We start from the raw sequence: 16,625 nt of genomic DNA, 5'->3' as shown, positions 1-16,625 counted from the left end.
GGCAACTCTCTATAAATCATTTTGGTGCCAATGCGGATAGTACATTCAAAACAGTACTCAATTTTAATAGGAAGTCCTTTTTTGGACAAGTTAGCTGTAGCACACAACTAAAATAGGCACTGTGCAGGCAATGTACCAGACCATGGAAATAAAACTCACGCATGCACGCACACACACGCACACACACACACACACACACATTAAGTGTGTGATGGTGCATTTCACCAGACATTGTTTGAGGGAAGTTAAACAGCATTAAAACAAAAAATGCACCCTTTCCCATGTGGGAGTTCTTTTTTTTTATTTTACAGACAATGTTCCTTTAAAAATCTGTGCCTGCAAATCCCATTAGATGTGCATATAAAATTTCCAGATGATTAATAGTTGATGAGGCAGTGTTGGTTGGAGGGTCATGTGGCTGGGCCGGCTCCTCCCTTTCTCTCTCGCATTACACTCCATAAACTTGCCATTCTTTCCCACCTAAGAGTTTAAAAGAGGGGGGGCTCTCATGACAGGAATGCCTTAGAACTCTAAAACTACAAGGAGAGGACAGAGGAAGCTAGCTGGCAGAGCTTTACAAAGCAGCTAATCGGGTAAATGATACTAACAGTAGTGGGGTAGTTGATGTAAGACTCAGGAGTTTGCTAACTAAAAAGGCAGTCTAAATGATTAATAGCAGTTCTTTACTCTAGGATACAACAGTTAAAAAAGGAAAAGCACAAGGATTTTTTTTTTATTTGTTGCTCAAAAATTCTGTATTTTACTTTTTAGTCTTCTGTCTCAAAGGGTTACCTCATTCTTCCCATGGATCAACCTGCAAGTAGCTGTATGAGGAGTTCGCACCCTGGCAGTCCGATATGGGGATGCGTTCGGAACCCCCATTCCGGGGTACCCCAGCACGGAATCCAGCCTTATCAACAAGCTCCCTTCTCGTTCCACCAGAAGCCCGAATTTTTGGCCTATACTGACTTCTCAACCTCCTGCTTGGTGTCTGCCCCCCACAGCTACCCCAGAGAGGACAGGCTATATGTGGACCAGCACTCAGGGTTCCAGCGCTCCGACTGGCAGTTCTCTCCCACAGAAGCCCGGACCAGAGTGGCCTCTTGCTTGCCCCCGATCAGTGCAGAGGTGGATGCGGTCAGCACGAATGGAGCAGTGGTAACATCAGCAGGGTGCTTGGAGGGAGACTATGGTGTGCACAGGATAGTCACGACAGAAACCGAGAAGAAATCGGCCAAGCGGAAAAAAGAGCTTTCAGGTGAGTTCCACATCAAATGAGATGACGTGAAAGGCAGCTATGGTGCAGGCAGAAAAGAAACCCTTTATTTCAAAGCTAAAGAGTGCAAACCATGTACACGTTAATGCCAGTAAGGTATATCTCCATATGTTAACTTTGGCTTTTTATTTTGTTACCTCTTATTTTAGCTACATTACTGAGATTTGTTTTAAAAGGGGGATTACAGCATACAGTTACATTTATGGAAAATGTTCTCTCCCTTTTTCAAATGACCAAAAAACAGCAGATCTCTAATTTGTTCTTTTTCCCCACTTTACAGCATATTCTTTCTAAAAGTTATCCCATTAAAGTGAGAAAGGAAGCAGTCAAAATGTTAGTCCTTAGTTGTACTGTTGTTTAACATAGATCAACCTATACAATATTGACAGTCTCAATGTCCTTTAAAAGTGATATTGTGCATGTTTCCAATAATAAGTATCCATACGACTTGCCTATTAAAGTTCACAGTGGTAATTCTACATGGTAATTTTGCATACCCTGCTGTAACAATGGCCTTCATTATTCTATGCTTTTATTAGAGTTTTACTATTATGTGCGACAATTTTTTTTTTCTTTTACGCAAAACATGCAAACTAATGATAACAATGATACAATGTGCACCAACAACATTGATGAGACGCTTTAATATACTAATTAAACTAAGATTTTGCATGAGTGTGTCCAATTGGTGGGGGGGTTGGGTTGGGTTGGGTTGGGGGAGGGGGGCGGTAGCTGGACCGCAATGCTAAAGGATAACAGATTAAGCACACCGTGTCCAGAATTCAACACTCAACAAAGTTTCCAGAAAATGCTATAATTTGTACCAGGAAATTCATAGCTCATTAACAAGAAGGGCTGATCTCATCATTTCCAGGATTGAGAAACCTCTCTGTCACATTTGTTGCTCAAGCTACTCTAATTTGCACAGGTTTTAGATTTGACCCAAATGATGGAATCACCCATTACTTCCTTGGTAAAATTAAGCTGGTTAAAGTTTAAGTGTTTGCAGGCCTTTTCATCTTATAAACATTGGAATAAAAGTTATACCACTGATTTCTTGAAAATAGAAATCAGCTAAATTGTGGCCTATTTGTTCTCTCAAGCCTTTGGAGTGTTATTGCATGTTATGTTTTTATTTTGTGGTTCATTTTATTTGTATTGTTTGGTCTTGTTCCATAGGCGTTTTTTATTTGATCTGATTTGATTGTGACGCAGTTTGAGATGGCTTACCATGAAAGGCGCTATTTAAAAAAAAAAGAAAGAATTTGATTGATTTTTAATGATAGTAATACTGCATGCACTGTATCATTATTAGCTGCATGTGCTGATTGTACTTGTAAATCAGAATGTAGGTAACTTATAGAAACCTAGCTAGAAGTGTGTCAGCAATGTGGGTATGCTTTGGCCCAAAGCTGTGTTACTTTTTAATGATCTTGGACTATCTTGCCTAATATACCATATGGCAGTACAATATTCTAACAATATTCTGTGTCCATTCGGTAGGTTGGTTGAGTCTGTGCTTCTCTCTCCCATACCAAACTGTCTCTAAAATATAACAATCAAATAACCATGTGATTCAATTAGGCATTTGTATATTAGGCACTTGCAATATCTTAAAACCTTGTAAAATAGCAATTTCAGGTATAGATTAAATATTCCTTTTAACAGTATTTGATACGGTATATGTACTGAATTCATTTATACTGCCATGAAATATGCATCTCTGACATTTTCAACATGGGAAAATAGAATTCCACATGCTTAACAGAATCACTGTTCATTGAACCAACTGCATACTGTGACCAACAAATGTATTCTGTTTGTCATTCACCCCAATAAAACCTGTTGCATTATTGAATATCCCAGATGGTGTTACCAGTACAATTGTGTGGAAGCATGAACAAGTTTATAACAGCTGTCTGGGGAAACTATTTTTCCTTACACTGCATGCATAGATGCAGCCGGAATGTGAATGAAATCATAGTAAAACACAAAAGACGTTAGCTGAAAAGATGTGAAATGCATCACAAACATTTGTCATCATTGCATTTATTTTCAGTCCATTTTGGTAATTTGACAATACCCCATTTTGGTCCATTTCAGTTTAGTTACGTACGGCCCATGTATGTGATTAGCGAGACCTCCATATAAAGACACAAAATAAACAATACAGCAGGTTAGATGGTAACACTGAGAACAGCTCTAGTTATCTTTACGTAACTCACCAAAAATGTTGCTGACTGTCTGACAAACAGTTGCGTACTGGCGATTAAGACCACCACTAATCTCTATACTCTTCATTACCTTTTCATTGTGTTATATTGAGTTATTTAAAATATTGAAATAGTATTTAATATACCTGTGCGGTAAAACCCTGGTAAAAGATGACGTGTATTATTTTAAGGCGGTGTACCCAGCAGTAACACATCTCTAAATTAACAGAACATGGACGTGGCAATGTCAGTTGTGTTTCCTTTAAGGATTTTGACTTGATAATTCTTACTAACTGTTTGATCATTCTGAGTAAATACCTAAATAAACTCAAAAGTCCATTATAGCATGTTAATCTAAACCTGCAGTTCATGATGGTAAGTGATTGTTATATCTTGTGTGCTCTTTACAAAGTTATTGAAAACCAAAACAGAAAAGTAAAAAAAATATATATACTTGTATCTGCTTAGCTGGGTCTCCTGGCTGTCTCGTTGACAAAACAACTCTCTGCTTTAATTGTTGTACACTGTTCATTAGCGTGACGGCTACTGTGAATTACTTACTCTCAGAAAAAATAGAGTGAATTCAAAAATAATATGTTAGAATATTTCTGATGGACTAATATGCTTAAGTTTATCAATTATTCTTCATCATAGATAATATATATATATATATATATATATAAATTTTGAACTTTATCTTGATGTGTACCAAATGAATTATAAATTTGTAACACAGTGTCCATGTGTTTACATTTAATATATATATATATATATATATATATATACTATATATATCTATAATATATATATATATATATATATATAGGTCCTGCAAAGTCTCCTTCATCAGCTGGATGGAAAAAGCAACGCTGTAACGCGGACAATAATAGGTTACATATAAACTAAGGTGTGGACAATTACAAAAAACAAGGTTCACACCAGTAACAGAAGAATTTAAACAAATGTTTTTAAAAGAGCAACAAAATGAAAATACAATAAGAAAAACATTTACTGACATAAACCTCACAAAGTCATATTTGTGTTCAATGGGAGAAATGTGAGAATTTCACCAGATGATTACTTTGAACCAAGTTCTCTCCAAAGCATTTTTAACAGTGATGACCGTTACCTGCGCAGACATAATGAACGCAGCATTTTCCACGGCAGCCCTTCGCAATTTACAAACACACGTGCATCATGTCACAGGAAACTGGCAGACCTTGAAAAAAAGTATATATACTGCGCATGTGCAAATTTCTTCATTTCACGCAGGGCAATTTGTTACCACAAAATGTACAAAACTATTTTAAGCTTCTTAAAAGAAGTTGTCAGAATCTTTATAAAAGCTACATTTTATGTGACAGATATTTTGCTTAAGTACTTTATATACATAAACCACATTGTTTTAATAAAAACAGTTTTGAATATGACACACTATTAAATTAATTAATATAATACTGTATTTTTTGTTATTATCTATTATTATAATTTAATCATGGTCGTTAACATTACCTTACTACCCTGTTTACAGAGGGTGGTAATGTGGAGTTACATTTCTAAATGCCGGGAACTGTATATTATTATTTTTCATTGTACAAATATTAAATGCATTATTTTGCATGTGGGATATGCATTTAACATGAGATTTAATTTTATGGGCAATTATATTTAGGTTAAAATGTGTTATTTTTTTATAAAAATTGAACAGGAACTTGTATGGCCCCTTCTAAGTTGAGCAGAAATGATCTATATTCTTTTTTTTTTTTTTTTTTAAGTTCATTATATCAGATATGTACATCATACTTTGAAACTTTATAATTATTTTTTTGTATATATATATATATTATATATATATAATATATATATATATTATCTATATATATATATATATAACATATTGTTACTTTAATCGAATAAGTTGTCGGGTTTAAAACAAACATGAAATAAAATTATGTTTCATCTGCACTGCTTCTCACCCCTGCTGAATTATAATTTACTGAACCCTAATCACAGTAAGAGTTAGTACAGCCCTTACAAACGTTTACCATCGAAAAATGCATAGCAAACTAAATGCTGCACATTGAAGTAGTGAGGTATGGTACAGCATATTAAAAATATGGTAAATGCACAACTATTGCAAAAGTGCAAATTTACCGTTTTTACCTTAAAGATTACAGTTACAGTATTATAGGAACTACACTCTTGAGCAAAAAGTAAGCGTTTTACCTTAAAGTATATATGCATTTATGTTTTTTTGCTAAAAGCACATTTAATTAAATATTTAAATACATCCATTTGTTAAAGACTTATATATATATATTATATATATATATATATATATATATATATATATATATATATATATATATATATATATATATACTTGAATGGCACGATAGATCTCCTGAAGATAAAAATAAATTCAACATGAATTTACTTTACACCTTGATAGATAAGATGACAAATGTCACATTATTTTGTATTTGAAAAATAAATAAGGGTCTTTTGATCCTGTAATCTTCATTGAATTTCCAACTATCTCCCTTTAAATTCTGAAATTCACATGTGTGCAGTAGGCCCTATGGGCGATGTCTACTTCTTTTCATGGTCCACCAATTTCCGTGACAACGGCTCAAAACCAGCTCGAGACATATTATTTTATGAGGTAATATACTTTGACCCATATATTAGTTGGTATAACAACGGGTCCTGTATGAGTTTCTGGTGATATGGTAACTGTTTTTGTTTGTTTACATTTTTAATGAATTGCCTTTTTCCAATATTGTTCCCTGGGACCCTTTAACAACAAACTTTAACCACAGAAACTGATCTGAATTGTTGTTTGGTTCTGGACAGACAAATATAAGTGGTCAACATGGTACTTGTATTTTAAACATCAAATTAAAACTGTTGGCTTATTTAAAGTAAAAAACAAACAAACAGTACAACATGTACAACTGAGCTACAAGCTACATTCAAAATCTAACTTAAGTTATGAATGTTAACTGGAGCAGATACTTTTAATAGGACCTCGGCTTGACTTAAAACTAACTCCAGCCACAAAGTACTAAATTTGTATTTAACTTGAAATGCATGACGTTCATTCTTTTTTAAATAATAAATAATAATATTTAGAAAGCCTATGGTAAAAACCCATTTTGAAAATGGCAAAAAGTTTTCCAGTAAACTATTATCACTGTTTGGAACCAAAGGATTTTTTTTTTTTTTTTTTTTTTTTTTTTTTTTTTAGTAGTGTACATTTTGACATTGCTTTCATATATTACACCAGAGCTTAATTCTCATTCTGTAATTGTAATAATAGATTACATTTGGGATACCACTGCTGAATTTGCAAGATATGTATTGCTAAAATGTATTTTTAAAAGTTATCTATTCAGGGATTCCCAAATATGTTATGAACAAGGTGGGTGATTAGGGTTAATGGGCAATAAACAAACCACCCCGCCATCTGTCTTTCTTTGAAAATGTATTTCTGCTTATTGAAATCATTAGTATTTGAAGAGCGATCTGTTCAGGATGCTGATGTTACCATACAGTAATGAGTTTTTTGTAGAACCATTGAATTGGGTATTATGTTTTTTTTTTTTTTTTTTATTACAGCAGTTTAAAAAAAAAACAAATTGGAAAGCCCCTCACATATATTTATAGTGTTAACACATTAACTGTTGTGTATTTTTTATATGAACAAAAGTGACTAACATTGGACTGGAGCCTAGTAAAGCTAGACCAAAGAGTGGTTGGTATCCAACATGTTCACCAATTACAAAAAAACAAGGTATTTACAAGCAATTACTTATTTATTATAGGTCTTAAGGAGGATTGTTAAGTGTTAATTAAGATTAATGACTTTACCACCTCTCTCCAACTTGGACCAAATGGTGTTTGTCTAGACCCCTGCTGAGTACAGTGGCTGTTGCTTAAAATTTAATAGGAGTTAGCTGGGACATTTATTGGGGCAGTTTGGTAGACGGCTAACACTCTTAACGTATGCCAGAATTGCGATGAGTCTACCAAATGTGCTTGCATAGTTGCACAATTATGGAGCAGCATACATGTGGTTTTCTGAGAAATACAAAAAGTGTTCTACATGAGACGCAAACCGCAAGCAGAATTTATAGGGTCTGACATCAAATGTGTTGCTTTATCCCCAATGCCGCGCGGTGTACGTCGTTTCGTTACTTTGGGCACTCACTGTATAACTGGGTGCAGTGTCCCCCAATCACGTACACAATAAGGAATTCTAGTTTAATTATCTTAATAATCTCAATATCGCAATTCTTAAATTTAGATAACTTATTTGCCGACCTTTATTTTTAAAATATAATTCCTGCAACCAAACAAAATGTAAAAATAAAAAAGTGGAAAATGATATTCTTTTTTTCCCAATATTTTTGTTATAATGATACAATTTTCAGTAATATCCTAAAGAGGTTATATTTTGGGGTGTTGCTGAAGAGGTATGGAAGAATTTGATTTGGTACCGAACAGACAACTAGGTTAAGGGTTATACATCTTCAGTTTTTCAATTGGCGGAACTCTTGTCTTTTTTGAGGGGAAAATGAGTGAAACTGTGTTACAGTGCATTCCAAACTAATTGAGCCCTTCTGTTTCGGATTTTGTGAGAAAGAACACTTCTTCCCAAGGTGAAGCCTGTGGATTGCTGCATTAAAACTCTTAGTCAGGGCATTAGGGTTCATCCAAATGCCTTCTAAAAGGCAGAGGGGTTACATGCAGGTAGGATGAAGGTCTTCTTATTAAAGCCAAAGGCAACTATTATGATTATTCATGTCTTTATTTATAGTTGATTGGTTCTAGTTTTTTTGTATATATTTCAACATGTTTTTTCTTACCATCCAGGACTTGGTAACAAACCATCTTTTGCACTGTTCTGGTTAATACTGCTTGCACACTCTACCTCAAGGTTTGGTACCCTGTTGAACACGGACAAACAAAATGGAAGTTTGGAAAAATAACAACTTCTAATTTGTTAAACAGCATCACATGACCGTGTGTGTGTGTGTGTGTGTGTGTGTGTGTGTGTGTGTGTGTGTGTGTGTATATATATATTATATATATATATATATATATATATATATATATATATATATATATATATATATATATATATATATATATATATATATATAGCGTATAGCATGGCTTTCATACTAATGAGCCACTTCACACTGTGTAAATCAATACGCACAACATTATAAAAATTCCATGACAAACTGCCATTTTATTTATTAGGTATAAAACCACTGCCACAAAATGAGTGACATCCCATCCATTTTCTTTAATATATTTGGGGATGAAACTCCAGAGAACTGTTTTTTCACCAACTTTTCCCAGTGAAGACAGTAATGCACCTGAAAAAAAAGAGAAACTATCAACAATAGACACATAAGATTAAATGAGGCACAGCTAAATAAAATAGACGAAAACAAATATGAAAAAAATACTAAAAAGACTACAGCATGGGCTTGTTAATGTATTTAAAGACTGGCTTAAAGAAAAAAAAAATATGGACATTCTAACCCTCAGTTACAGCTGTGCCACGTCCTTCCTGCCCAGACCAGCCTCTTCATCAGCTTGTACACCAGCCTTTACCTATGAGAAGACTCTTTCAATGCAGAAATTCACAATAAATGGAAATGTGTAGTTTATTTTTAACAAGTAAAACTTAAAACAAATTATTGAATACAAATGAAATGTTTTACCCTTTGGGACTATATAACACTGTAATAAAAGTATATTTTTTATTTAAAGTGTTTTAATAATTTTTCTTACCTCAAACGACAATTAACTTTGAAATAGCTGTTTTATAAGAGGTATGAACCACTTCAGGCCGTGCGATTCCCATGAAATACATGCACTTCTGTGTGGTTAAAGGCCCTTGGCTTCGCCGTGGGCCTAATCACCACCCAGGCGTGCGTATATTTCATGGGAACCACATGCCCCATCGTGGTTTACACCTCATTTACATGAGTGTGTGTTCGTTAGATGTATTCATCAAACGATTTTATATCAATTCACAATTTGCACCACTTTTTTCTCAAGGAATAAAGACATTCATAAGAACCTGCACTTTAAAATTCAATAAATAAATAATAATAAATAAAAAAACCAGTAACTTACTTGTGTCCATGTCTTGTGATTGACTCCCACACTCCCTTCTAAGATCGTTCTGGAAACTTTGAAGCTGGAAATTCTGGTACAGTATACAGGTAGGTAGCAATCCTTAAGCAGACATCAATGCAGCATGGTCCCAGTCGATTACAGGTAAAGGTTTTGATCCCATTCATGTGACTGAAGCCCCGTTCACAACTACAAATGTCTGGACTTAGTTTAACAGGAGAATGGCAAACTTGGCTAACTCCTTCTATTCCTCGTTGTTTTTAAAGATATCATCTTTGCGAAACAATGCGTATTATGAATGCGGTTCAGGAACACAGATTTGCTTGGAAAACCTTTGCCCAATTTTGGACAGCTCATTCATGGCAGGTTTGGGATTTAGGGAATCCAGAAAAAGCATTTGTTTAACCAGTTTTTCTCTGGAAATCTTTACTGAAACAAGCTGTGTAATCTTTCTGCATACCTGACAAATGTGGCCTTTATTTCCAAGATTTTAGATTCAGAGAGATGGTGCTCTGTTTCACATTCTTTAAAGAATCCATTCAAATTCTCATTGGGTATTTTCAACTGGCTTGGCTCAACAAACACTGGGTCATCATCTTTGCCTTGTACAGTTTCTGAATTACTCCGAGGTACTTCTGGAGAGCTGTGTAAGAAGTCCACATTTTCTTTCTGTAGGGTTTCATTCATGTGAGCAAAGAGTGGCAAAATCCAATCTAAAAAACAGCAAGCACAAAATTAATTTGGAATTTTGCAGCATGTCGTCCAAGACTGCACAGTTTTCATGATAGCAAATCGACCCTTCCTTGCCATTTGCCTCTTTTTTCAAAGTACTGTGCAAGGCTCATTCTTAAGGCTACAAACTTCTCGATACATGCTGCAAGACTCAGCCAACATTTTTTTTTTTTTTTTTTTTTGTAGGTAACTAGGTGGGTGTATTCCTCAACATTTACCACACAGATATGAGCAAACTCTTTCTTTCTTGCCAGATGACTAAAATGAGACAGTGTCACTTTAATTTTATCCTCTACAAAATCAGGGATTTCCTTTTCTGCATCTCGTGCCATCAAAACCTGACGGTGTGTCGTACAATGTTGAATAAACAGTTCCTGAAACGGATCCTTAAGCTTATCTTCCCCCTGTTGATTGTGACCAATCATTACAGCTGCACCATCTGAAATAAACCCAACTAACTTTTCCACTTTTCTGTAGAGCATCACTCAGTTATTTCAAAAACGCTGTTTTTTGTTTTTTGTGTGTGTGTGTGTCTGTGTGTGTGTGTGTGTGTGTTTAGTGTCAACAAATTGGTGATGCAGCATTAACTGGCTTTTGTCACTGCAATCAATGTTTCCATCACAGCTTACGTGTACAAATGGTGCTTCACTTAAGTCATCAAAACCTTCAGCGAAAAGATCATCTCCTGTTTTTTCTGTATTTCTTTGAACTGTCCTAGCACTGCTGTGAAATCTCTGAAAAGTAACCGATGTTGGATTAATTTTAGTTGCAATGTCTTTAAAAGTATCAGCGGCAGTAAACAGGAGTTTTGCTTTGGCAAGGCCATAAGCAAGGGAAAGATCCATTTTAAAACCGGCTTTGTCCTTGCTGAGAAAACTCGACAACAGTTTAACTTGCCCTAATCTGCCTTCTTTTGGCAAATTCACAAACATCACTTTCTCAGCAGAAGACTTGCTTTCAGTTTTTGATTTCTTTTTACTAGGGCTGTCAATCGGCGAAAATTTTTGATCGTTAATTTATGTGCATTAGTTGATTAATCGCTAGATTAATCCTTGCACATTTTAATAAAGATAACGATACTATAGCAGCTGTCCTGCATGGTAATACGGAGCCAATGCAGGTCTTCTATCGGCTGATTTTATTTTATATACAAAAGAGCAGCCCTACTTTTTACACAATTTTTCATTGTGCCTTCGTGCTGTTGTTGATTTTAGCTGCTTAATTATTTGTCCTCAACATATACATTTTGTCGTTCCATCCCCTCTCGGAAATACAGAGTACTCATCATCCCATGCAGGGTTAAATTTGCTTGCCACATTTGCACCTCTGACTATGAAATATTCGGTCAATTAATTACTTTGCCTGCTGTTTCTATCAACTCGACTGAAAAAAGTGTTCCACATTGAGAATGCCCGTGAGACTCCATTTAACCAATCGGGTTCAAAGATGCTTAAAAGTCGCAGAAACTACACATCACATAGAAATAGTTTTCCCTACGAACAAGTAAAACGCGCTTGCCACAGAAGCTGAGAACTCTTGTCGCCAATGTGCGTGATCGTGTACGGACAAGTTATCGAACCCATTGGGTGACTACGTGTTTTGATTATGATACACGCTTTTCATATATGTTGTAATAATCCATTACAAATGTTGCCTTTGATTACAATAGAGCTAATTAATAAAATCAATTACACTGTAAATGTACAGCACATTGTAATATTTATATCTGGCGGATTCTGCCGAGTCAGCGCCCCGGGTGAGTAGAGGTTGACGTTAAGGCAAAGGTGGGAGAGCGGCGTTGACTCAAGACAGGGGTGAAATAACAAGCAATATTACTGTAATATTGTTTAACGTTAGCTAGATAGATTACGTTTAGAATTAGGCCTGCTTAAAATTCAAAAGGAACAGCACACAGTTACGTTAAAGAAACAAGAGTGCAGTTACAGCGCTTCGGCAGAAACATTTCGATCGGAACTACGAAGCAGCAGCAGGCTGCAGCAGCTCAGCTTGGATTCTGTGCTACACCGAGTGACACACAAGCAAGAGAAAACATGCTACTTTCATTTTAAATTAAAAAAACAACTTTCATTTTTACAGTTTTGTATGAACCTGTTTACACTAGTTTCTTTTGAAATGTTTATTATAGTTTTTTTTTTTTTTTTTTTTTTCATTTTTTGAAGTAGTGCTTTATATGCGGTAAGTTAGAAAATAAACCCTTTTATATTTAATTGTTCATTTAAATACGACGTTTTGGCTGTGCAGGTGTTTCATATGACGTGCTTGAATGTTGAGTTTTGTAAAATGAAGAAATACAAAATAAAGGGTTTGCCTGAAATCCAGGGTTCTGCGTAAGTCCACTGTGATGCCATATTAAATGTTCATAAAACACAAATTAACCTTTAAAGCAGAAGTCTATTGTAAAATAAATAAATAAATAAATTAAAATAATAAATAAATGGATTGTAGTTGAACAGGAAAGCGTAATTAATCGAGAGTCGGTATTGTCGGATCCAAAACGAAAAGTGCTTACAATTTATTCAATCGATGCGCAGAGCAACTACTGTACTACACAGTTTGTTCTGCTCACCTGAAGCGCGATATTGGAAATCGCAGCCATTACTTGCGCATGGTTATTTATTTATTTATTTATTTATTGCACATGGTTGTATATTTATTTATTTATTTATTTATTTATTGCATGGTTATTAGAAATGGTGAAAAATTGACATTCAGCTAAAAGTTGGGGTGGGGTGATTGTTCAGACATATGACCGTTGACTCGACAGAATCTGGTAAATAAAGGGTACACGTGCACATGACTTACGTGTTAATCAGATGTTTTTTTTTTTTTTTTCCTTTCAGAAAATCAAGACTCCAGTTACAAATCTGAGCCAAACAGCAAAGCCAGGAAAGAGAGGACAGCGTTCACTAAGGAGCAGCTTCGAGAGCTAGAGGCAGAATTCACTCATCATAACTACCTGACCAGACTGAGGAGATATGAGATTGCAGTCAATCTTGACCTTACAGAGAGACAGGTTGGAGCAGTCCGCATAAATGTGTCTTAAATACGTGTGTTTAACATCAAAACAATAACCACATAAACTGGCTCTATGGTGCAATGGTAGCACTATCATTATTTCAGATTCTGAAATCTCCCTGTGGTAATATATTTTTTGCCATGCAACCAATTTTTTGTCCCTTTTTTAAGCATCAGTGCCCATACATTTTCAAATAGTTGACTAGTAATGCTAAAGTGATGGTCATCCTCAGAAACTGGTATGTTATGTGATTGTGAAGTAATTGTGTGGTGTGCGGTTTCAGGTGGATGGAAGTGCAATCCATTAACATATGAATTACATTTTAGAACATTATTTATTTTTATTTTTTTTTAATTCCAAGCATTTTTTTTAAATATAGTACACAAACAGTAAAGTGTTATGAAACAGTATATTCACAAATAGAGATCCAGACATCAAATACATGATTTATTAACTTTTTAAAAAAAAATTATATATAAAAGGGGCAACTAGTTGACCTATTTGACAATTTTTACCTCAGCTATTCGATTTAGTCGTTCTACCACTATTCCCAAAACAGTTTACAATAGAGCAGGCCCTTTGTGCTTGTTGGCCTTGGAGAGAGTCCAGTGATGCGCAGCCAGGCTAACTCCAGGGCTTAAGGAATGAGCAATAAAGCTTGAGGGACAGTAACCCTAGCCAATAATTAGACATGTTTGAGAGCTCTATACCAGGAATGCTTTAAAGTTCTGCATTTTAACTGCCAAGATATGTCAACTGAAGCAGAAAACGATAGTTATTCTAAACAACAGGAACAGATAACTATGGCATTTTATACCCTTACTAAGCTGCTTGTTAAAACTGTAATATTCCATATTCCATCTGTTCTTGTTTTACAACGGCACGTACAGTAGGTAGGACGAGATGAGTTTCCCAGGATTTCTATACAGATGTAAGCCAGACTAAAAAGTGATATCCTGAGCTTGTGCAAAACCCTAAAGTGAAATTAAGCAACAAAGTTTTTTTTTTTTTTTTTTTCCATTACGACCTCCAAATTTTGGCAGTCTGCTATCTGATGGTGGGCTTAAAATAGTGTGGGAACAGTTGTTTTGTATTCCTATGTTGCTGTCCAGAGTCCATAGAGAACCCAAGGATGGGCTCCAGACCGTTCCCCCCACTCGGTCTGATCGAGCCTGGATGAGCCAGGACACACATCCCAGGTGGTGACATCAACCCTGACTCACACTCTAGGCAAACATCCAACATTCGCATCCTGTCCAGGCAAACAACTAACATTTGCATCCTCTAATTTGGAACTGTAAAACTATAGATGTGGATGAGATTGTTATTATAAAGGATTACTGCTGTTTACTGTAGTTAAAGCACATCAACGTGTAATAATGCATAAGAAAGACAAGTGAAATCATAATAAACCGCAGGTAGACCATGGTAAAAGCACAGCAAATTGCAACTTTACGATATTATCCTGCACATTTATCCTTGTTTATTTGAGAGAAAGCATTTTAGATTTAAATCTTTCCCATTACCGTTTTTTTTAATTTTTTCTTATGATGTAGGTTAGAACAGCTATTCCATTTGTCGATCAATATTATTTTCAGTTCATCCTTGTAATTTAACAGAGAATAAAGTTATGTGATTTATAAGATTTGCTAGTTCATGATATCAGTATGTTTTTAGTTGAAAAATCCCAAAAGGGAAATACAATGCCACCTTTGCTCATGTGGTTTATAATGTCCATCTATGGAATTATTTTCTTCTATATTTAAAGGGTCATTCAACACATGCCAGGTTAGTAGGACAGCCCAGTTTCATGCCTCCCTCTCTCTGTGTTTCCTGCAGGTGAAGGTGTGGTTTCAGAACAGACGGATGAAGTGGAAGAGAGTCAAAGGCGGACAGCCGGTTTCCCCCCAGGAGCAGGAGACAGATGAGGTGGACTCTGCTGCTTCTCCCAGCTCCGAGTAGAATAAGCAGAATAGAGGCTCCAAATAAACTGTCCAGTTATCAGAAAACAATGTGGGTGATCCACAGCTGCAAGGGCCAAACCATGCTTATTTCCAGGGACCCCAGCCTTGCTTTGGATATGCAACTGGAAATATTGACTGTACAACACAATTGTGCACATATCCAGTGTAAATACTACTGGCACGCAAACAGGGATATTAATGATATGGCTAGCCAAATCTCTGCTATTATCAAAAAGTTTAGCAGATGTGAAAATAAACTATCACAAGGACAATCACCTAGGTAGTTTAACAATGGTGTTGTTCTTAGTAAAATAAAAATGCTTGTATTTGCATCTTAAGGGGACTTGCTTCCTATGAATAATTAGAAATGTATAGTATAGTGAATTGAAATGTGTAAATAAGAGCTTATCCTATGCAAGAATTCAGATACTATGGTTTTAAAAGAGACCAATATACATATACAGTACATGTTGTCTACAAGCTGACATGATGAATGCTTTAATAGCAGTAAAAGTAATTCTTAATGAATATTACTACTCGTGGCTGAACAAAAAAATTAATTATCACTCAGTAGGGTGTAGGGTCACCATGGGCACCAAGACCAATTCATAACAATTTGTTCTACATTCTCTTTATGATTCCTTTGTCCAACTGACTTGCAGTAGGGTAATGCAGCTTTTATATATTACAGAATATGTGTCAGGAATGCCCATGTGCGTCAATAAACCAAAATGGTCTGTAGCAATGTGTGCGTGTGTCCAGGTGCTGTATGTTAGGCCATATGAGTTACATGGATGACAATTTTGTGCTTTATTAAGCCATTCTATAAAGGTGGTTTTAACATAATATGACCTCCAGAGATGTATTATAATTAAATACACACAAATACATTCTCAGTGTTTTGATCAACATTGATAAACAATTAAAGACAGTGCTACTTCATTATGAAAAATAGGTGAATTTTGACATGTCTAATAAACAAACTAATAATTAATAACAATGTAATGATGACATTACATCACCTAGTGCTGGTGCAATGAAAACTGGTGTCTTTTTAGAGACAAAAAAAGAGCATTCCAAACAATTTGTGACAGCAATCTTTATCTCGCATACGTTTTCATTTACATGACATTAGATTATACTGTATTATGAAAGATACAAAATTGTTTTTTTTAATAGTTACATTTTATTTTTTTACAATCTACAATTTTGTATTGCAAAAAAAAGATGTAACATTTTGAAAT

The 16,625-nt window shown here is 35.1% G+C and overlaps 1 protein-coding gene across 3 annotated transcripts; it reads left to right on the top strand.

The window, feature by feature from the left end:
• Positions 1 to 483: 483 nt before the first annotated feature.
• On the top strand, positions 484 to 16,364 carry meox1 (mesenchyme homeobox 1). Of its 3 annotated transcripts, none has more exons than XM_041266669.1 (4): positions 484 to 593; positions 787 to 1,258; positions 13,242 to 13,414; positions 15,257 to 16,364. In XM_041266669.1, exons 2-4 carry the CDS (start codon positions 805 to 807, stop codon positions 15,377 to 15,379), a joined length of 750 nt encoding a protein of 249 aa, XP_041122603.1. In that variant the 5' UTR covers positions 484 to 593; positions 787 to 804; the 3' UTR covers positions 15,380 to 16,364. The 3 variants fall into 3 exon arrangements, with proteins under 3 accessions (XP_041122603.1, XP_041122602.1, XP_041122601.1); XM_041266668.1 differs by having other exon boundaries at positions 772 to 1,258; XM_041266667.1 differs by lacking the exon at positions 484 to 593 and having other exon boundaries at positions 600 to 1,258.
• Positions 16,365 to 16,625: the final 261 nt, after the last annotated feature.

Source organism: Polyodon spathula, chromosome 12 (genome assembly GCF_017654505.1).
Source record: "Polyodon spathula isolate WHYD16114869_AA chromosome 12, ASM1765450v1, whole genome shotgun sequence".
In the NCBI taxonomy this organism is placed as follows: Eukaryota; Metazoa; Chordata; class Actinopteri; order Acipenseriformes; family Polyodontidae; genus Polyodon; species Polyodon spathula.
The sequence above is the reverse complement of the archived record's forward strand: the minus strand, read 5'-3'. Positions and strand labels throughout refer to the sequence as shown.

Bases quoted from the DNA above. Each gene is read 5' to 3' on its own strand.
- meox1 (XM_041266669.1), top strand. From the start codon at position 805: ATGGATCAACCTGCAAGTAGCTGTATGAGGAGTTCGCACCCTGGCAGT. The intron at 1,259-13,241 runs GTGAGTTCCACA...TTTTCCTTTCAG, and splicing joins GCGGAAAAAAGAGCTTTCAG to AAAATCAAGACTCCAGTTAC. The intron at 13,415-15,256 runs GTTGGAGCAGTC...TGTTTCCTGCAG, and splicing joins TTGACCTTACAGAGAGACAG to GTGAAGGTGTGGTTTCAGAA.